Here is a 19,144-nt window from a genome sequence, read left to right as displayed (position 1 = left end):
GAATGAGAGCCCCTCATTCCCCCCCACCCCCCACCACCGCCCACCCCTCACCCCCCACAGTGCCATAGGCAAACCCAACAGAATTTGCTGGGTGGTCTCCCTCTATGGTGAAACCACTGGTTGACTAGCATTGCAGCAGGATGAGGCCAGTAAGTGGTAACAATCGGCCTCAGGGTGGGAAGGCTCACCTCCAGATATCCCGCCTGGCGTTTGATGGGGGCTGTGGAAGTTGGTGGGGTGCCAACCCCCTGAATTCACCTGGGGAGGGGGGACATTAAATTCCATCTGCTGAGTCAGAGGCAGCCAGGAAACAACATTTTATGGTGAACTTGTCCCAATAAGACACTGTAAAAGTTTTGTTGATTTTTATTCAGAGCAGGAGTAAAAAGCTGTGAATGAGTAACATCACTGCTGCATCGCTGTAATACACTGACCTGTCACTGACTTTCCCAAGTGGGAACGAGCCTCACAGCATGCACATGTCTGCAAAGGCCACTCACAACACTTTCTATATTAAACCATTAGGAATGATTAAACCGGGTACATGGCATGAAACTTGGATATCTGAAACCTTAGGATGCTGTCACCTTGTATGTTTATCACACACTGATATCTATTGCCAAAAAACTCAAAATGTGGACGGCAACTGCTGGAGGGTTTTACTTGGAAGGCAAGGCTGACAACATATGTTCAAAGTTTGGTGGCTACCATGATAAGGTTGCAGAGAAGTGAGCAGCTCCTGCCAAAGTGCCGCTGCTCTCCTTTGGAAGCAGCATATGCTGTGTCTTGCCACGGTTAGCACGATAGTGGCAATACACTCACATTTTATGGTGAGTTGTTCTACCTACTGTGGCAGTGTTGAGGAGCTCCAGGTATATGCTATCACTCAGAGAGTTCGAACCAATGCTGGGACGTTGCCTACCATCTCATGGAAGGATGAAGGGGAGTAATGGCACCCCTTTGGGTGACATATTTAGTGATGGGGGTTGGTGATATGATACAATTTTGTGTCAGGAAAGTCTACAGTACTCCAGACACTATGAACTTACCAACTTGACTCGCTAATGGAACCTTGTGTGATAGATCAGTCATGGTGGGTGGGATGCATAGCCCCAAATAAATCTGCAAACCAATGCAACAACAGAAGCCACAGAATATTTACTTATGCTCTGTGTTACTTGACTGTGAGGTTTTATGGGTTAAACTGCAGCAATATATCATTCACAGGTGATGGTTCATACCCCTTAATCTCTGCCAAATTGTCCCTTAGTTTACCAAACTTAAATGGAGATTGTTTTATTCTTTCACTAGTGTGCCCCTTCTTGGCTAGGTCAGCATTTATTGAAGGTGGTGAGCCAGCATCTTGAATTACGGCAGTCCATTTGTAGGGAAGGAGTTGCAGGATGGTCTAGTGGAATTATCGCTAGATTATTAACCCAGAAACTCAGCTAATGTTCTGGGGACCCGGGTTCGAATCCCGCCACGGCAAATGGTGGAATTTGAATTCAATAAAAAATATCTGGAATTAAGAATCTACCATGAAACCATTGTCGATTGTCAGAAAAACCCATCTGGCTCACTAGTGTCCTTTAGGGAAGGAAATCTGCCATCCTTACCCGGTCTGGCCTACATGTAACTCCAGAGTCACAGTAATGCAGCTGGCTCTCAGCTGCTCTCTGAAATGGCCTAGCAAGCCACTCAGTTCAAGGGTGATTAGGGATGGGCAATAATTGCTGGCCAGCCAGTGAGACACCCATGTCCCATTAATTAAAAAAAAATTGACCCAGCAACATGATATTTCCAAGTCAAGATGTTGGTGTGTAGGAGGGGAATTTGGATGTGATGGTGGTGGATCTGCCACCCTTGTCCTTCGAGGTGGCATAGGGCATGGGTTTGGGGAAGTCTTGGCATGTTGCTGTGGTGCATCACCGTGGTACACAGTGCAGACATGACACACCCATGGTGGAGGAAGTGACTGTTTAAGCTGGTGGATGGACTGATAATGGTGTGAGTTTTTTTTGGTCTGGGTGGTATCAAGCCTGAGAGTTGTTGAGGCTGCAGTCAAATGAGCAAGTGTTTCATCACAATGCTGACTTGTGTCATGGAGATGGTGAAAAGGCTTTGGGGAGTCAGGAGGTGACTGATGTTCTCTTCTGACCTGCTGTGTAAGCGCAATATTTATGTGGCTGGTCCGGATAATTTTCTCGGCAAAAAGTGGTTGAATTTGGAAGCTCAGACAAGGTGATCAGTTTCTGTATCTGTCAAACACCTGACTGACTAAAACTCAAAGAGTTGTTCTTCTCTAACCTTTTCATTCATTAATTATTTATTTCTTCGGGATCTAATAGGCTCCGTAATAATCAGAGCTATGAGGATGGCAACACATTCTTCAATTTTCCTTCCTTGTGGGAAAATGCTGGACTTGCGTTCAGAAACTCAACCAAAATCAGGAAGTCAGGGTACCGGTAATACTGCACACAAACCCATGGCACATCATTATTTAATGCCATGCATTTGAGCTCTGACAGACTGCACCAAAAAATCAACAGCCACCAACCGCACTTAAATTATATGTTTCAGATGACAAAATGTCACACAGCGCTTCATAGTTTTGGGGCAGGTGTCAGACCTGAACATGTTGAGAGGTGGCCAGAGGTGCAGTTGAAATGGGATGTTTTTAATTGAGTTGTTCCAGAAGACCAAGAGGGTATAGGAAGAAGTTCATGTGTATGAGAACAGCATGGCATAATTTCTGCTATTGAGTCCACCTTGGAGAAAGGCGGTAGTTCACTGGTGTACGAAGGCCAACGCACAGAGTTGAACATTGGGGAAAGAGGATGGAGAAAGGTTGCAAACTTGAGGCTGAAGATATTGATGAATTGACTAAAGCAGCATGGAGGCTAACTGCGTAGGACCTTACCAGCACAGGATTCACACAGCAGAGATAGCAATGACTTGGGCTTATAGAGGGTGGAATTTGGAAGGCTCATGGAGAGGGAATCAGGAATGGTGAGTCTGATGTGAGCATCACTAGCTCGGCCAGCATTTATTGCCCATCACTAATTATCTTTGAGAAGGTGGTGGTGAGCTGCCTTCTTGAACCGCTGCAGTCCATGAGGTGTAAGTACACCCACAGTGCTGTTAGGGAGGGAGTTCCAGGATTTTTACCTTGCAACAGTGAAGGAATGGTGAAATATTTCCAAGTCAGGGTGAACTTGCAGGTGGTGGTATTCCCATGTGTCTGCTGTCCTTGTCCTTCTCGTTGGAAGTGGTTGTGGCCTTGGAGTCAAATAAACAGTCAGTAGAATCAGAGGTGAGGTTAGTGCAACAGGGTTAAACTTGGATAGGGTCGTGAATGAATAATTATGCTGGCTGCCTCGGAAAAGCAGCCAGCATAATTAAGGAGTCCACGCAGCCTGGACATACTCTCTTCCACCTTCTTCCGTTGGGAAAAAGATACAAAAGTCTGAGGTCACGTACCAACCGACTCAGGAACAACTTCTTCCCTGCTGCCATCAAATTTTTGAATGGATCTACCTTGCACGAAGTTGATCTTTCTGTACACCCTAGCTATGACTGTAACACTACATTCTACACTCTCTCCTTTCCTTCTCTATGAACGGTATGCTTTGTCTGTATAGCATGCAAGAAACAATACTTTTTACTGTATACTAATACATGTGACAATAATAAATCAAATCCAAATCAAATCAAATCATATTTTTGAAAGTTGATTCAGATTCATGACTAATGGCAGCAAGGTATAACTTTTTTAGAAAGTCAGTGCAGGAAATGCTGAGAATGCAGTATTTATTGCCATTCCCTAGATGGTCTAAGTGCATTACGAAGAGAGCAGCTTGAGTGATCAGAAGCTACATCAGGAGGAAATCAATGGACCAGGAGATCAAGTGTTGTGGAGAAAGTGGATCTGATGAGGTTTGATGTGCAGACGGAAAAAGAGCGAGCATCAGCAACTGACTAGCATGAAACACGAGAGTAAAGGGCAGCTGAGTGTCACGAGTTCAGATATCACTTTTAATTTTGTAACTGCCCTTGAAAAAGGGTCTTGACGATGAAACCGCTCTTGAAGACTAACTGTTAACAACAAACACTTTTTAACAGTAATGGTGAGTTCATTTACAACACTCTCAAATTACACAGGTGAGAACATTCAAAAAAGTTTTTTAAAAGCGTTACATCTTATCATGTAAAAGCAGAATTGTGCTTTACAGGACATTAACAGAGTAAAGCATGGAGCTTTGTGATTGCGTCGCCACTCAGTTTTTCCTGGTTGTGTGAGAGTCATTGATCCTTCGCAGAGATTTCGACCTTTGACCCCATGTGTTTTAAACTGTTTCTGATCTGTTCTAAATATCCAGCGATAAATATACTGAAATTATTGGGAAAAATACGTTCCAGGATTGTGGCATAGCTGCATAACTGAAGTGTAAGGATGTATGTGGTTCTTTGTCCAATCATTGACCTACACAGAACCCGCTAACTGATCACACTCTATTCACAATGCCCATTCCCCCGAGGCTAGTCTAATATTGTGATGTGGTGAAGATCCAGCTGAATATTCTACCTTAAATGTCCTCAACCTGGACCAGTGAAAGAAAATTCTCATTTCTGTCCAAGTACTATCGTGGCTCATTGAACAGAATGAACAGAACGGTTTGTGGTTGATACAAAGGGCGGAATTCTCCGATCTCGTCCACCCCATCCCTGTAGCCAGCGGGAATTTGGCACTCAACCAAAACGCCATTCACTGCAGCGGCACCGGAGAATCCCAGCTGCAGACAGGTCGGAGGTTTCCGGTGCATGCTGCCACTAAATATGAATGGCATTACCGAGTAATGGTGCCAAGCCAGCTTCCTTTGATTACTGTACAACATATTTCAGAAATACTCAGCTGAATATAAGACACAAATCAGAAAAGAAACTGGCTCAGGTAGATTATGTCTGTTCAATGCAGCATAAAACCTCTTCTGTAATCCTGGATGAATAAACTTTATTGGACTTTTGAAATGAACTCTGTATGTACAATGTAATTAAGTGGATCACTGCTGTACAAAATTAACTCCTAGATTGGCCTCTGCACAACACCCTATATAAAAGGGAGGTAATCAACCAACAATAAATCTCCAAATAAAACTCGCCCTAATCCTCCTCCAAGACAGCACTTTGAGGAATTTTGAGTTGATGAGAGAGAGCCAACAGGTAAGTAGTGTTCAACAGACCTGATTGAATTTTTTGCGGAGGTAACCCAAGTAGAAGGGAATTTCTATGGATGGCCTATGGCTACCAGAAGCTTCCGGTATTCTCCCAGAGAAATTAATGCTCATGAAATTGAAAGCAAATTATTGCCCGGGTTAAGAGATTAGTTAGGTAGTAGCAGACAGAGTCGGGAGAATGGATATGTGTTCATTGAAACATAGAAACTAGAAGCAAGAGTAGGCCATTCGGCCCTTCAAACCTGCTCCGCCATTCATTTTGATCATGGCTGATCATCAAATTCAATCCCCTGATTCCCCTTCCCCCCCATATCCCTTGATCCCTTTAGCCCCAAGAGCTGTATCTAATTTCTTCTTGAAATCATACAATGTTTTGGCCTTAACTACTTTCTGTGGTAGTGAATTCCACACATTCACCACCCTCCGGGTGAAGAAATTTCTCCTCACCTCAGTTCTAAAACGTTCACCCCATAGGTAGCACAGTGGTTAGCACTGCTGCTTCACAGCTCCAGGGTCCCAGGTTCGATTCCCGGCTCGGGTCACTGTCTGTGTGGAGTTTGCACATTCTCCTCGTGTCTGCGTGGGTTTCCTCCGGGTGCTCCGGTTTCCTCCCACAGTCCAAAGATGTGCGGGTTAGGTTGATTGGCCAGGTTAAAAATTGCCCCTTAGTGTCCTGAGATGCGTAGGTTAGAGGGATTAGCGGGTAAATGTGTGGGGGTAGGGCCTGGGTGGGATTGTGGTCGGTGCAGACTCGATGGGCCGAATGGCCTCCTTCTGCACTGTAGGGTTTCTATGATATCCTCAAACTATGACCCTGTTCTGGACTCCTCCACCATTGGGAACATTCTTATAGAAAATCAAATCATAAGGAAATGAATAGTGGTTCCATAAGAATCTGAGCTACAACAATTCACTATATTTATTACTAATTTTTTGGTAGCACAATGGAGAGCTATATATCCAAACTTTCTGGTGACACAAAGGTTGGTGACATAGTAATGATGCAAACAGGAACATAAGGTTACAAAGACATATTGGCTGGAATTTTACCGACCCGCCTGCCACGGGAATCGGAGTGGGCAAAGGGCGGAGCATGGAAAGGTCCGTTGACCTCGGGTGGGACTTTACGGTTTCGGGACAAGCGAGGCCACAAAATCCCACCCATTGAAAGAAAAGAACTGTGGCAGTGGATCTCAGTGGAGTTAAGTATGAGGTCATTCATTTTACATTAAAAATGGATAGATCAAAGTATTTTTAAAATGGTGGAAAAACAAGGAACAGTGGAGGTTTAAAGAGTTTTAGGTTTAAAATTAATTTTATTAGTGTCACAAGTAGGTTTACATTGACACTGCAATGAAGTTACTGTGAAAATTGCCGAGTCTCCACACTCCGGTGCCTGTTCGGGTACACTGAGGGAGAATTTAGCAGGCCCAATGCACCTAACCAGCACGTCTTTCGGACTGTGGGAGGAAACCGGAGCATCGGGAGGACTCCCATGCAGACACGGGAAGAATGTGTCCACAAACCACAATACTAGCGGCACAGTAGCACAGTGGTTAGCTCTGCTGCTTCACAGTGCCAGGGACCTGGGTTCGCTTCTCGGTTTGGGTCACAGTCTGTGCGGAGTTTGCATGTTTTCTCCGTGTCTGCGTGGGTTTCCTCCGGGTGCTCTGGTTTCCTCCCACGGTCTGGAAGACATGCTGGTTAGATGCATTGGCCCGAACAGGTGACGGAATGAGGCGACTAGGGAAATTTCACAGTAACATCATTACAGTGTTAATGTAAGCCTTACAAGTGACTAATAAATAAACTTTATAATCTCGTCGACAGTTACATTCAAAAAAGGCTGTAAGAATGTTTGCTTTTACAAGTAGAGGGCCAGAATATAAAAAGGAGGAAGTTTTGCTGGAGCAATTCAAAGCAGTAGTCATACAACATCTAGGGAACAATGTAACAGTTCTGGGCATTGCACCCTAGAAAAGACTATATTGGTCTTGAAAAGAGAGCAGTGCAAATTCACTAGGATGTTACTAGGACCTCAAGCGTTAGATTATGAGGACAGATTACATAAACTAAGCTTGTGGTCATCCCCTGGGGCTGAAGGTTGAAGGCTAATTGGATTGGTGTTTCAGAATTTGGAAACAAATTGATAGGCTGGATAGCGGGAAGCACTTTCCACTGGTGGAGGAGTTTAGGGCAAGAAGAATAACTTTAAAATCAGAGCCACACCTTTCAAATGGTGGTAGAGGTGTGGAGCTCTCTCCAACAAAAAGCAGTAGATGTTAGCTCAATTATTAATTATCTCTGCCACTCAGGGTGGATGGAAGTAATGCCCCTGTTTGGTAGTCTGGTTGCCTATTGATTCCTGTACAGCATATTTCAGAAATACTCAGCTGAATATAAGCCATCAGTCAGAAAAAAAACTGAATCAGATAGAATATTTCAGAAACTAATGGATGCATTTCATTAAACTTGGCACATAGATAGGGTTTGGTCTAAGGAGGAACGATCAGCATTTTAAAGGATCCATCAACTTTGGGAGATAGGGTGAATTGACTTTTTTTTAAGAATGTTATGTATTGTTTTATTTAGAATGTCATTGATTGTTTTAGAATGTTGTGGATTGTCCGAGCTGCTGTGATGCAATTTGTCACAGCTGTCAAAATATGAGCAGAGTTTTCGGAGCAGGTTGTTGAATGTGAATTGGCCTGAAGCCTCCTCAATGGAAGCTCTTAATAAAAAGATTCTGTTTTTCAGTTTTGTAGTTACAGAGCATCAACACAGTAGGAAAAGGCCTCAAGGAAGGATTGCATAATTGTAATAATGTTAAGTTAACACAATGTGGCAGAGTTATGTACTCTTCTGAATGTCCTCTCGCTTACTTAAAATCTGAGATTGACAGAATTCTGCTGGCCAAGAGTATAAAATGATATGGATTAAGCTAATGGTTGATTAGGGATTGTCAGCATAGTTTTGTCAGAGGGAGGTCATGCCTAACGAACTGGAGGCCGGTGTCCAGTGGTCCATAAGGTTCAGTGCTGGGTCCCTTATTGTTTGTGATATACATAAATGATAGAGATGAGGGTGACGCAGTGACACAGTGGTTAGCACTGCTGCCTCACAATACCAAGGACCCGGGTTCAATTCCAGCCTCGGTTGACTGTGTGGAGTTTGCACGTTCTCTCCGTGTCTGTATGGATTTCCTCCGGGTGCTCCGGTTTACTCCTACAGTCCAAAATTGTGCAGATTAGATGGATTGACCATGTTAAATCGCCCCTTAGTGTAAATAATGTTTAGGTTATGGGGGATTCACGGGGTAAATGCACAGGGATACAGGGGTAGGGTGGGGGTGGGCCTGGGTAAGATGATCTGTCGGAGAGTTGGTACAGACTCGATGGGCCAAATGACCTCCTTATCCACTGTAGGGGTTCTATGAGAATGTGGGAGGAATGATAAGTAGGTTTGCAGATGACACCAAGTTTGATAGAGCATTAATAATGAAGAAGAAGGTTGAAGGTTACAGGAAGATATAGATGGGTTGGTCAGATGGGCAGAGCAGTGGCAGATGGTATTTAACCCTGATAAGTGTGAGGTGCTGCACTTTTGAAGAAATAACAAGACAATGGAGTATTTAATGAATGGCAGGACACTAGGAAGCCCAGAGGAACAGATGGATCTTGGGTACTCATTCACAGATCTCTGAAAGTGGCAGAGCAGGTGAATAGGGTAGTTAGAAAGGAATGTGGAACACTTGCTTTTATCAGTCGTGGCATAGAGTATAAGCAGGAGGTTATGTTGTACAGCACGTTGGTTAGGCCACAGCTGGAGTACTGTGTGCAGTACTGGCCACCTCACTATAGGAAGGATGTGATTTCACTAGAGTGGGTACAGAGGAGATTCACCAGGATGTAACCTGGGATGGAGCATTTGAGCTATAGGGAGAGACTAGATAGGCTTGGGTTGTTTTCTTTAGAGCAGAGAAGGCTGAGGGGGAACATGATTGAGCTACATAAGATTATGAGAGTTATGGACAGGGTGAGATGGGAGCAGCTGTTCCCCTTGGTTGAGGGGTCAATCACAAGGAGCATAGTTTTAGAGTCAGGGCAGGAGATTCAGAGGGGATTTGAGAAAAACAAATTTCACTCAGAAAGTGGTGAGAATCTGGAATTCTAGAATGCACTGCCTGGGAAGGTAGTGGAAGCCGGAAACCTTACAACCTTTGGAAGAGCGCTTGAAATATAACATTCAAGGATATGGGACACGTGCTGGAAAATGGAATTAACGCGACTTCAATGTAGTCATTGTAGGTGCAGACTCGATGGACCAAAGGGCCTTTTCTTCGCTGTATGACTCTATGATTCTAACAACCAAACCCTGACACTTAGAGCTCTGACTTAGTTTCTTAAAGTTTCTTCCTGTCTCAAGCAAAGACAAATGAACTCTGTTGCAGCTTTTATCTATCCTTACATCTACATTAATCATCCTTGTCCAGTTACCTTACAGGATAGGGACAATTGACAAAATTTAATCGATGGAAATTCTCAATACACATTCCAAGCAGGGAAGCTCCCAGCAGATATCATTATTCCTGACATTTCTGTTATCAAGAACCTGCATATTTTAATCATCTCCATCAGTACTTACTTATATAACTCCCAATCCATTCTTGCTAAGGAAGACAACTCTAAAAGAAAATCATTTGTTTAATGACCTCAATGAGGCATATGAGGTTGGCCTCTTGAAGTATGACCTCCCTGATTGAGGTAATGATGGCCTGCCCAATTAGGGCATTTCACCTCTATATGTATATATATATATATATATATTGAGGAGTGTCAGGGCTACTGATACTCCTCAATATTCTGACTTTGTACCTGAAGCATTCTTAGGCGTGGAGTTAAGTTTGGAAATGAAGGGAATCTGGTGAAGGGACATCGGCCTCTGAGGTGTTATTTCAATTTGGTTTGGGGACAGTATGCACTGCATTCCATTGAAAGGCTGGCAATGGAGGACAGCCAAGTGCTATTCTTTACATTTGGGTGTAAAGCTGAGGAACTAAGCATATTGCGTGAGTCTTTAAAACATAAAAAAAGAGTGAACAATTAAATTATAGTACGTTTTGGGAAGTTTTCTGGAGTTCACAAGTGGCTGGAAAAACAACCTGGCAAAACAATCCATAAAACCTTGAGTCAGAGTATTAACATTTTAAAATCCCACAGAACCCAAACCCGGCTATTTTTGCGGGGGGTGGTTCCTATGAACTTTGTATATCTAATCACAGTGATAGAATAACTACTCTACTTATTGCATACTTATCTAACCATTAATGTGAAAGGGTGGTCCATTCAATGAAGATCCATAATGTGCACTCGGTCTCCCTAATCCGAATTTATAGGTAGGTTCACCTTCGTGGTTGAAGCCTGTTGAACATCAGCTACAGGTCCCGGTGTGGACCTGAAGAATCCCCTTACTGTGCATGTGAAGAAAGTTGAAGATCTCAGTAGTCATCTTGTGGAAACCGGGTCGAGGTTTAACATTGTCATAGTAATGGTGGGTGATGTACAATCCTGAAGGGTCCATTGAAAATGCCCAGAAACCGTAGAGATGGACCTCTTCGCACAGCTCCATGGCAGCTGTCACCAACATGAGGCCACTACTCAGTCGTTTGGCTCTGAGCCCCTGTCTCATCCAGAAACGGGAGACGTTCTCAAGATACCGCGGGTGGAAATAGAACATGGATTGTTGGGACTCAAAATCGTCCAGGACGTATTTGACCCTGAATGAGACGTCTGTGTTGCGGGTGTTGTAGAAAGCTGGCATAACCACAGATGCATTTTCATAGGCTTGTAGGACTTCATAAAATGGCCGCCTCCACTTCTCCAGCTTTTGGAATCTAAAAGCAAAAGCACTGAGCCTTTAGCACTTTGTTTTTAAATAAATTTGTTATTTTAAAAATGTCTCCTAATATTCCAGTGCCTGTCCTGCCCTCCCTGGTCAGGTGCAGCAAAATAGCAATACAAGGTAAAACAACCTCTACCGCAGGACCTCTGCCCTCTGAGTAACAATCTGATAATGGTCCTGCGCCCAGTATCCCTCAATCATTTTCATCAGGGCTGCCTGTTTCAGTTGCGAACCTTCTTGTCAGAAAGAAAATTGAGGTCACATTATGGCTCCAGGGCAATTTTGAGGTACCAATGGGTGGAGTCTGTAACACCTTTGAAGTTAACTTATTGTATTTTAATGGATGGATAAAGTGGGCAAACTGACCTCTCTGTTACAATACTTGGGTTTATCGTCACGATATCAGTCTTCAGTCCAACGTCCATGGTATATTTCTCAGAGATTGGTGGCAAATTACACCTAACACAAGAGCCAACAATGAAAGTAAGTAGGTAACAGCGGAGTTATTCTCACACTCTTTTTGACATGTAAACTTCTACTCAAATGTTCAGTAGCTTACATTGCAGTGGAGTCTGCTGAACCCTAAACAGGCATTGCAATATAGCAAAGGGTGGCATAAATATTTCTATACCCTTGCCAACAAGGGATAAAATGACTCCACTCTGACTAAGGTTGATTGGTCACACCTAATGAATTGATAGGTGATAGTCAGCATGGTTTTGTGGCAGGTAGGTCGTGCCTTACTAACCTTATTGAGTTTTTTGAGAAAGTGACCAAGGAGGTGGATGGGGGCAAGGCAGTGGACGTGGTATATATGGATTTTAGTAAGGCGTTTGATAAGGTTCACCATGGTAGGCTTCTGCAGAAAATGCAGATGTATGGGATTGGGGGTGATCTAGGAAATTGGATCAGGAATTGGCTAGCGGATAGGAAACAGAGGGTGGTGGTTGATAGTAAATATTCATCATGGAGTGCGGTTACAAGTGGTGTACCTCAGGGATCTGTTTTGGGGCCACTGCTGTTTGTAATATTTATTAATGATCTGGATGAGGGTATAGTTGGGTGGATTAGCAAATTTGCTGATGACACCAAAGTCGGTGGTGTGGTAGACAGTGAGGAAGGGTGTCGTAGTTTGCAGGAAGACTTAGACAGGTTGCAAAGTTGGGCCGAGAGGTGGCGGATGGAGTTTAATGCGGAGAAGTGTGAGGTAATTCACTTTGGTAGGAATAACAGATGTGTTGAGTATAGGGCTAACGGGAGGACTTTGAATAGTGTGGAGGAGCAGAGGGATCTAGGTGTATGTGTGCATAGATCCCTGAAAGTTGGGAATCAAGTAGATAAGGTTGTTAAGAAGGCATATGGTGTCTTGGCGTTTATTGGTAGGGGGATTGAATTTAGGAGTCGTAGCGTTATGTTGCAACTGTACACAACTCTGGTGCGGCCGCACTTGGAGTACTGTGTGCAGTTCTGGTCCCCACATTACAGGAAGGATGTGGAGGCTTTGGAGAGGGTGCAGAGGAGGTTTACCAGGATGTTGCCTGGTATGGAGGGGAGATCCTATGAGGAGAGGCTGAGGGATTTGGGATTGTTTTCGCTGGAAAGGCGGCGGCTAAGAGGGGATCTTATTGAAACATATAAGATGATTAGAGGTTTAGATAGGGTGGATAGTGATAGCCTTTTTCCTCTGATGGAGAAATCCAGCACGAGGGGGCATGGCTTTAAATTGAGGGGGGGTAGTTATAGAACCGATGTCAGGGGTAGGTTCTTTACCCAGAGGGTGGTGAGGGATTGGAATGCCCTGCCAGCATCAGTAGTAAATGCGCCTAGTTTGGGGGCGTTTAAGAGATCCGTAGATAGGTTCATGGACGAAAAGAAATTGGTTTAGGTTGGAGGGTCACAGTTTTTTTTTAACTGGTCGGTGCAACATCGTGGGCCGAAGGGCCTGTTCTGCGCTGTAATGTTCTATGTTCTATGTTCACTCTGTCCATAAACCATTTACCCCCCGACTTGATCAGATTTCGGCCTCCTGCCAATTTCTCTGCCAGTCCCTGGAACCACATCCTGTATGAGTCACTGCTTTCAGGTGAGGAGAGAGGAAATTCTCAGTCGCAGCAAACAAAGCTATGTCTCAGAAAGTTGGGCGGCACAGTGGCACAGCGGTTAGCACTGCTGCCTCACAGCACCAGGGACCTGGGTTCAATTCCGGCCTCGGGTCACGTTCTATGTGGAGTTTATACATTCACCCTGTGTCTGTATGGGTTTCCTCTGGGTGCTCCAGTTTCCTCCCACAGTCCAAAGATGTGCAAGTTAGGTTGATTGGTCATGATAAATTGACCCCAGTGTCAGGGGATTAGCAGGGTAAATATGTCAGATTATGGGAATAGGGCCCGGGTGGGATTGTGGTCGTACAGACTCAATGGGCTGAATAGCCTCCTTCTGCACTGTGGGGATTCTATGATGATTCTATGATTCCATTGGCCATGCTACAGTTTCATGTGAGGCAGTGCGGAGCTTGCAATGGGACAGACACGATGGGAGAATTAATGTAATAACAGTAGTTCCCAAACTGTGGCACTCCCATCCATTGGGGTATGTGACATATCCTGGGGGAATAGGCAGGATAATTTATCCAATGCCATATTTAAGGTCCATTGTAAGCATTTAATTATTTTTCCCTCATTCTTATAAAATTAATTATTTTGCAGTCTGGGTGTGTGAAGAGAAAACATTAAGATGTTTCCCAGTTTGTTTTGCCTGTTGTATTTTCCCCAAAATGGAAGGACACATGGTGAAGGGTTGGGCTGGCAGGTTTGGCCCAGAGGACAGACAGGTCATTGTGCCATTTGGTCAGCAGTGTGGCAAGCCCACTTCCTAATGCAGGTTGGAAGCCCACCTCTAAACTACATGGAGCTGGCACTGTCACTTCAAGCAATGCACCAAGCTGGAGATGAACATATAAGGCCTTTAGGGTGGCACTGTGGCACAGTGGTTAGCACTGCTGCCTCACAGTGCCAGGGACCTGGGTTCGATTCCCGGCTTGGGTCACTATCTGTGTGGAGTTTGCACGTTCTCCCCGTGTCTGTGTGGGTTTCCTCCCACATTCTGAAAGATGTGCTGTTTAGGTGCATTGACCCAAACAGGCGCTGGAGTGTGGTGACTAGGGGAATTTCACAGTAACTTCATTGCAGTGTTAATGTAAGCCTTACTTGTGACTAATAAATAAATAAACTTAAATCACTCGCACTCACCTGGCCTTTGGTCTGGGGGAACACAACAAGCCGCTGATTGCCAATGGTTTCCTCAGACCATAAGATTACGGACTGGAGATGGAGGTACAAGTTATAAAGGCTGGTGGTGGGGCAGGGCGGGGATGGTGTGTGGAGGGGGTTGCAATTGCTCCAGCCCACTTACTTGAGCCATTGACTTTGAGATCATTGCTTTTTCTGTTATATATAAATGACCTGGATTTATAAATGGCTTCCTTCTGAGCTGCAAGATTCTGTGATTCAACAGTGTGGATTTTACAGGGGGGCGTATTGCTGTTCTCCCCACCCCAGAAGAAAAGTCAGTCGCAAACCAACTGACTTTAAATAAGGCTGCTCCACAGCGATATCGAACTTCCAGTGGCCTTAACAAGCAGATAATAGGACTTCCCCTCAATGAGAGAAAGGCCTGTGCTCGAGAACCCCAGCTAATAACTCGGTAGCGGACCCTACTGGGACCACAAGGAGTCCCAGGGAGAAGATCAGACTCAGGTAGGTCCTGGGCTTTTAGGGCAGGGAGGGGTCAGGCATCCTTAGGAGAGACGCAAGATGGTGGACTTCTGAGGCCAGATGGGGAGGAACAAAGGGGGTCAATCCTAAGGGGTGCCGGGGGTGCTTTCCAGAGGATGTACTATTACCAGCCCCCCTTCTTCCCACAGGTTTGCAGGTGCAGCAGATAAGTAAGAAGGCAAATGGAATTTTGTCCTTCATTGCTCGAGGGATGAAGTTTAAAAACAGTGAGGTTATGTTGCAGCTGTATAAGGTGCTGGTGAGGCCACACCTGGAGTACTGTGTACAGTTTTGGTCTCCTTATTTGAGAAAGGATATACTGGCACTGGAGGGGGTGCAGAGGAGATTCACTAGGTTGATCCCAGAGTTGAGAGGGTTGGCTTATGAGGAGAGACTGAGTAGACTGGGGCTATACTCATTGGAATTCAGAAGAATGAGAGGAGATTTTGTAGGAACATATAAAATTATGAAGGAAATATATAAGATAGAAGCAGGGAAGTTGTTTCCACTGGCGGGTTAAACTAGAACTAGGGGCATGGCCTCAAAATAAGGGGGATCAGATTTAGGACTGAGTTGAGGAGGAACTTCTTCACCCAAAGGGTTGTGAATCTGTGGAATTCCCTGCCCAGTGAAGCAGTTGAGGCTACCTCATTGAATGTTTTTAAGGCAAGGATAGATTTTTGAACAATAAAGGAATTAAGGGTTATGCTGAGCGGGCGGGTAAGTGGAGCTGAGTCCATGAAAAAATCAGCCATGATCTTATTGAATGACGGAGCAGGCTTGAGGGGCCAGATGGCCTACTCCTGCTCCTAGTTCTTATTTTCTTATTTTCAACAACTTGGGTGAAAAAACAGCCTTCACATTCTCACCCGCCTTTCACTGCCCATGGATTGAGGCCTTTAAATGGACACTAAGTGGTCATTTAAGGCCCTCAATAAGCCTAAGGATGGTCACTTTACCCATCACTGTTACGGGCAGCAGGTTGGGTGTAGGTAGAAAGGCAGTGGACTAACCACCCGACTTAATTTACTATGCTCAAAGGTTGTCCTGCTCAGTGGCTGCACAAGAAAAGGCTCAGCTCCGTCGTACCTGAACACAAAATCTGCAGAATCAATCTCATTGCCGCATCTGCTGTTGGTCAGGATTCCTCCATTCCCAATCACTGCGCATTTCTTAAACTGGGAACGTGAATATGGCATTTCCTGTGAAGAGGATACCCAATAACATGACAAATAACAAGAAAGCAAAGTACAGTGGAAGCTGAAAATCTGAAATGCTGTTTGACATGCAAAGTGTTTCCAGCGTTTTCTGTTTTTATATTACAAATAATAAGGACTGAGCAACATGGATTGTTCTCATGACAGTGTGAAGCTCGAATCAAAATCCAGCTCCAACACACATGGATATACAAAGACACATTTGCACATATGTGTATATAAATCTGCATGCTTTTCTATATCTATGTGTATGTATATCTACTTGTGTGTGGATCTATTTCTGTGAATATATATGTACAACTTATGAATATATACTGACAACACATTTACAAATTGCTGAAAAATCCATTGTCGAAGCTTCTCATCATGTACTCATCAGGACAATTCACAAGAATATTAAATGTAAAGGGAACAACAATTTATATTTTATGAGAAGAGAGAGCTGACTGGTTGGCCAGTTGACTCAGATTGATAGAGACATTGCCATGAAGAATGCAGAGTCCGCAGAATGGTAGCGACATTGTCATGCGGGTGACTGGCAATTAACTACCAAGCTTTGTTTAAATTCAAACCAGGAAGTTTGACTATGATTGGTCAAGGCATTATCCTGGGAATGAATCAGAGAATGTCTGTTGCTCATTTTTTTCGAGCTGAAACAGGCGCAATGTGTACACAGGTCACAGGTACACAGGTCACTGAAAGTGGCAACGCAGGTGGAGAAGGTAGTCAAGAAGCATGCCTGCCTTCATTGGCCGGGGCTTGGGTTTAAAAATTGGCAAGTCGTGCTGCAGCTTTACAGAACCTTAGTTAGACCGCAGTTGGAATATAGTGTTCAATTCTGGGCGCCACACTACTAGAAAGATGTGGAGACTTTGGAAAGGGTACAGAAAAGATTTACCAGGATGTTGCCTGGTATGGAGGGCATTAGCTATGAGGAAAGGTTGGAGAAAATTGGTTTGTTCTCACTGGAACAACGGAGGTTGAGGGGTGATCTGATAGAAGCCTACAAGATTATGAGAGGCATGGACAGAGTGGATAGTCAGAAGCTTTTTCCCAGGGTGGAAGAGTCAATTACTAGGGGGCACAGGTTTAAGGTGCGAGGGGCAAGGTTTAAAGGAGATGTACAAGGCAGAATTTTTACACAGAGGATGGTGGGTGCCTGGAACTTGCTGCCGGGGGAGGTAATGGAAGCAGGTACGGTAGTGGCTTTTAAGGCCTTTTACGGTAGTGTCTTGACAAATACATGAATAAGATGGGAATAGAGGGATATGGTCCCCGGAAGGGTAGGGGGTTTTAGTTAAGTTGGGCAGCATGGTTGGTGCAGGCTTGGAGGGCCGAAGGGCCTGTTCCTGTGCTGTAAGTTTCTTTGTTCTTTGTTGTTCTTTGTGTGTACATGTCCTTTCTGTTTGCAAAGAACGGGGCCTTGTGTATTCCTACATCCAAGCCACTCACCATCCTGACTTGGAAATATATCGCCATTCCTTCACAGTCACTGGATCAAAATCCTGAAATTCCCTAACGGCATTGTGGATCAACCCACAGCACATGGACTGCAGCGATTCAAGAAGGCAGCTCACCATCACCTTCTCAAGGGCAACTAGGGATGGGCAATAAATGCTGGCCAGCCAGCAATGCCCATGTCTCATGAATGAATAAAAGAATATATGTGGCTTCTAGCACACCTAGGTGTGCCACACTACAAGCCTGACTGCCAATCTTAAATGAGTTGTCAGTGCAATTCTTGGCACACTCAGGATTGTTTAGTAAATGTTGTGCAATCACTGAATCACATCTAATGTTGGACACTGTGATTTGAAAAAGGAGGAATTCATGACGACAGCATTTTTATTAATTGTCAGATTTTCTAAAGGTGCAGGGCTTCATTGATGGTGCACATATGAACTCATACCTTTAAATGCTTTAATTAATGTGCAGTTGATTGTGGAACACAAGAACCAAATCACAGTTCCGAATAGCCTCGGAACAACGAGAGTGACTTTATTTTGTAGCCATCTTCCAAGGGTGCAAAAGAAAACGAGGATACCCACTACAGCCTTGGCTACTGAACCCCTTAAGATGCCCATAAATATACACAGAACACAATGGACACAATGAAGCACATGCCCCATACAAATTCAAGTGGAATATTTACTTGGCGTACTTCGGCAAAGATTCTGGCCGGGACTCTATGACCTCGCACGCCAAAGAATCGGTGTGGGTGAGCATCTGACTACGGAAATCTCCGTTGACCTCGGGCAGGAATTTCCGGTCTTGTCTGAGCGAGGTTGTAAAACCCCGCCCTCTATTTTTTAATGGAGGGGATTTGCCCTCCTGCACACTCTTGAAAAAGAGATTACACCATTTTGATTTTCAGAGACAAATAACTTTGGAATCATGCATTCAGTCCTTGGTGGAGGAGAAGGAAGAAGAAATATTTGAAGGTGACAAGTAGCACTAGAGACATGGTGATAATTATTGATTGACAGGATTGTCATATACTTTCATTGCATGGTTCCTGGAGAACAGACCCAGCTTATTCTGCACACCACACAGGCCTTATTGACATCTCACCCTCTATTACAATCAATTCTACCTCAAAAACTAAAAATGTCCATTGACTATTCTCCTCTGCTACCTGGCCTCTCCTCGAAAGACCATGCAAAACACATTGATATATTTTCCTATCAGTGTTTAGTGTCTGTGTTAATATGTAAACATGATTTGCTTCTCGAGTGCTTCTCTTGATGATACTGTATGGAGAATATACCCTTTCTCACTGGCAATTAGTTAGTGTGCATTCTTAATTCTTTTAGTGCCTATTGATCTATACCTTATCATTGACAAAGCACTAAACCCTGTTGGTATACATCTGACAATTCTCAGGGAAGTTAGGAAGAAACAGCAAAGGCTCCAAATATAATCTGAAACTCTGTAGAAAGGAAAACTATGTCAGTAATGCAGGTTCTTGTGGGAACATAGCAGGTGGGATTTTCCAGGCACACATGCCCCCCCCACACCC

General features: G+C 44.2%; 1 protein-coding gene and 1 long non-coding RNA gene across 7 annotated transcripts in view; one reads left to right on the top strand and one right to left on the bottom strand.

The window, feature by feature from the left end:
• Window positions 1–4,009: 4,009 nt before the first annotated feature.
• LOC144500058 (uncharacterized) overlaps window positions 4,010–19,144 on the top strand; it is a 77,015-nt gene continuing 61,880 nt past the window's right edge. The window contains exons 1-2 of one of the 3 annotated variants that reach the window (XR_013498919.1): window positions 4,010–4,161; window positions 5,088–5,220. This is a non-coding gene — a long non-coding RNA (uncharacterized LOC144500058). Of the gene's footprint in view, window positions 5,221–19,144 lie in introns of all 3 variants that reach the window. The other 2 variants (XR_013498918.1, XR_013498917.1) reach the window with 2 other exon arrangements.
• st8sia5 (ST8 alpha-N-acetyl-neuraminide alpha-2,8-sialyltransferase 5) overlaps window positions 5,211–19,144 on the bottom strand; it is a 48,557-nt gene continuing 34,623 nt past the window's right edge. For 3 of the 4 annotated variants that reach the window (XM_078222757.1, XM_078222774.1, XM_078222783.1), the window contains 3 exons: window positions 15,998–16,110; window positions 11,502–11,594; window positions 5,211–11,127 (listed from right to left, as the gene is read on the bottom strand). In XM_078222757.1, the coding sequence (XP_078078883.1) occupies window positions 10,665–11,127; window positions 11,502–11,594; window positions 15,998–16,110 (669 nt within the window). In that variant the 3' untranslated portion in view covers window positions 5,211–10,664. The remainder of the gene's footprint in view (window positions 11,128–11,501; window positions 11,595–15,997; window positions 16,111–19,144) is intronic. The other variant, XM_078222765.1, reaches the window with a different exon arrangement.

Source organism: Mustelus asterias, chromosome 1 (assembly GCF_964213995.1).
Source record: "Mustelus asterias chromosome 1, sMusAst1.hap1.1, whole genome shotgun sequence".
In the NCBI taxonomy this organism is placed as follows: domain Eukaryota; kingdom Metazoa; phylum Chordata; class Chondrichthyes; order Carcharhiniformes; family Triakidae; genus Mustelus; species Mustelus asterias.
Note: the sequence above shows the minus strand (reverse complement) of the source record. Positions and strands in the feature narration are given on the sequence as shown.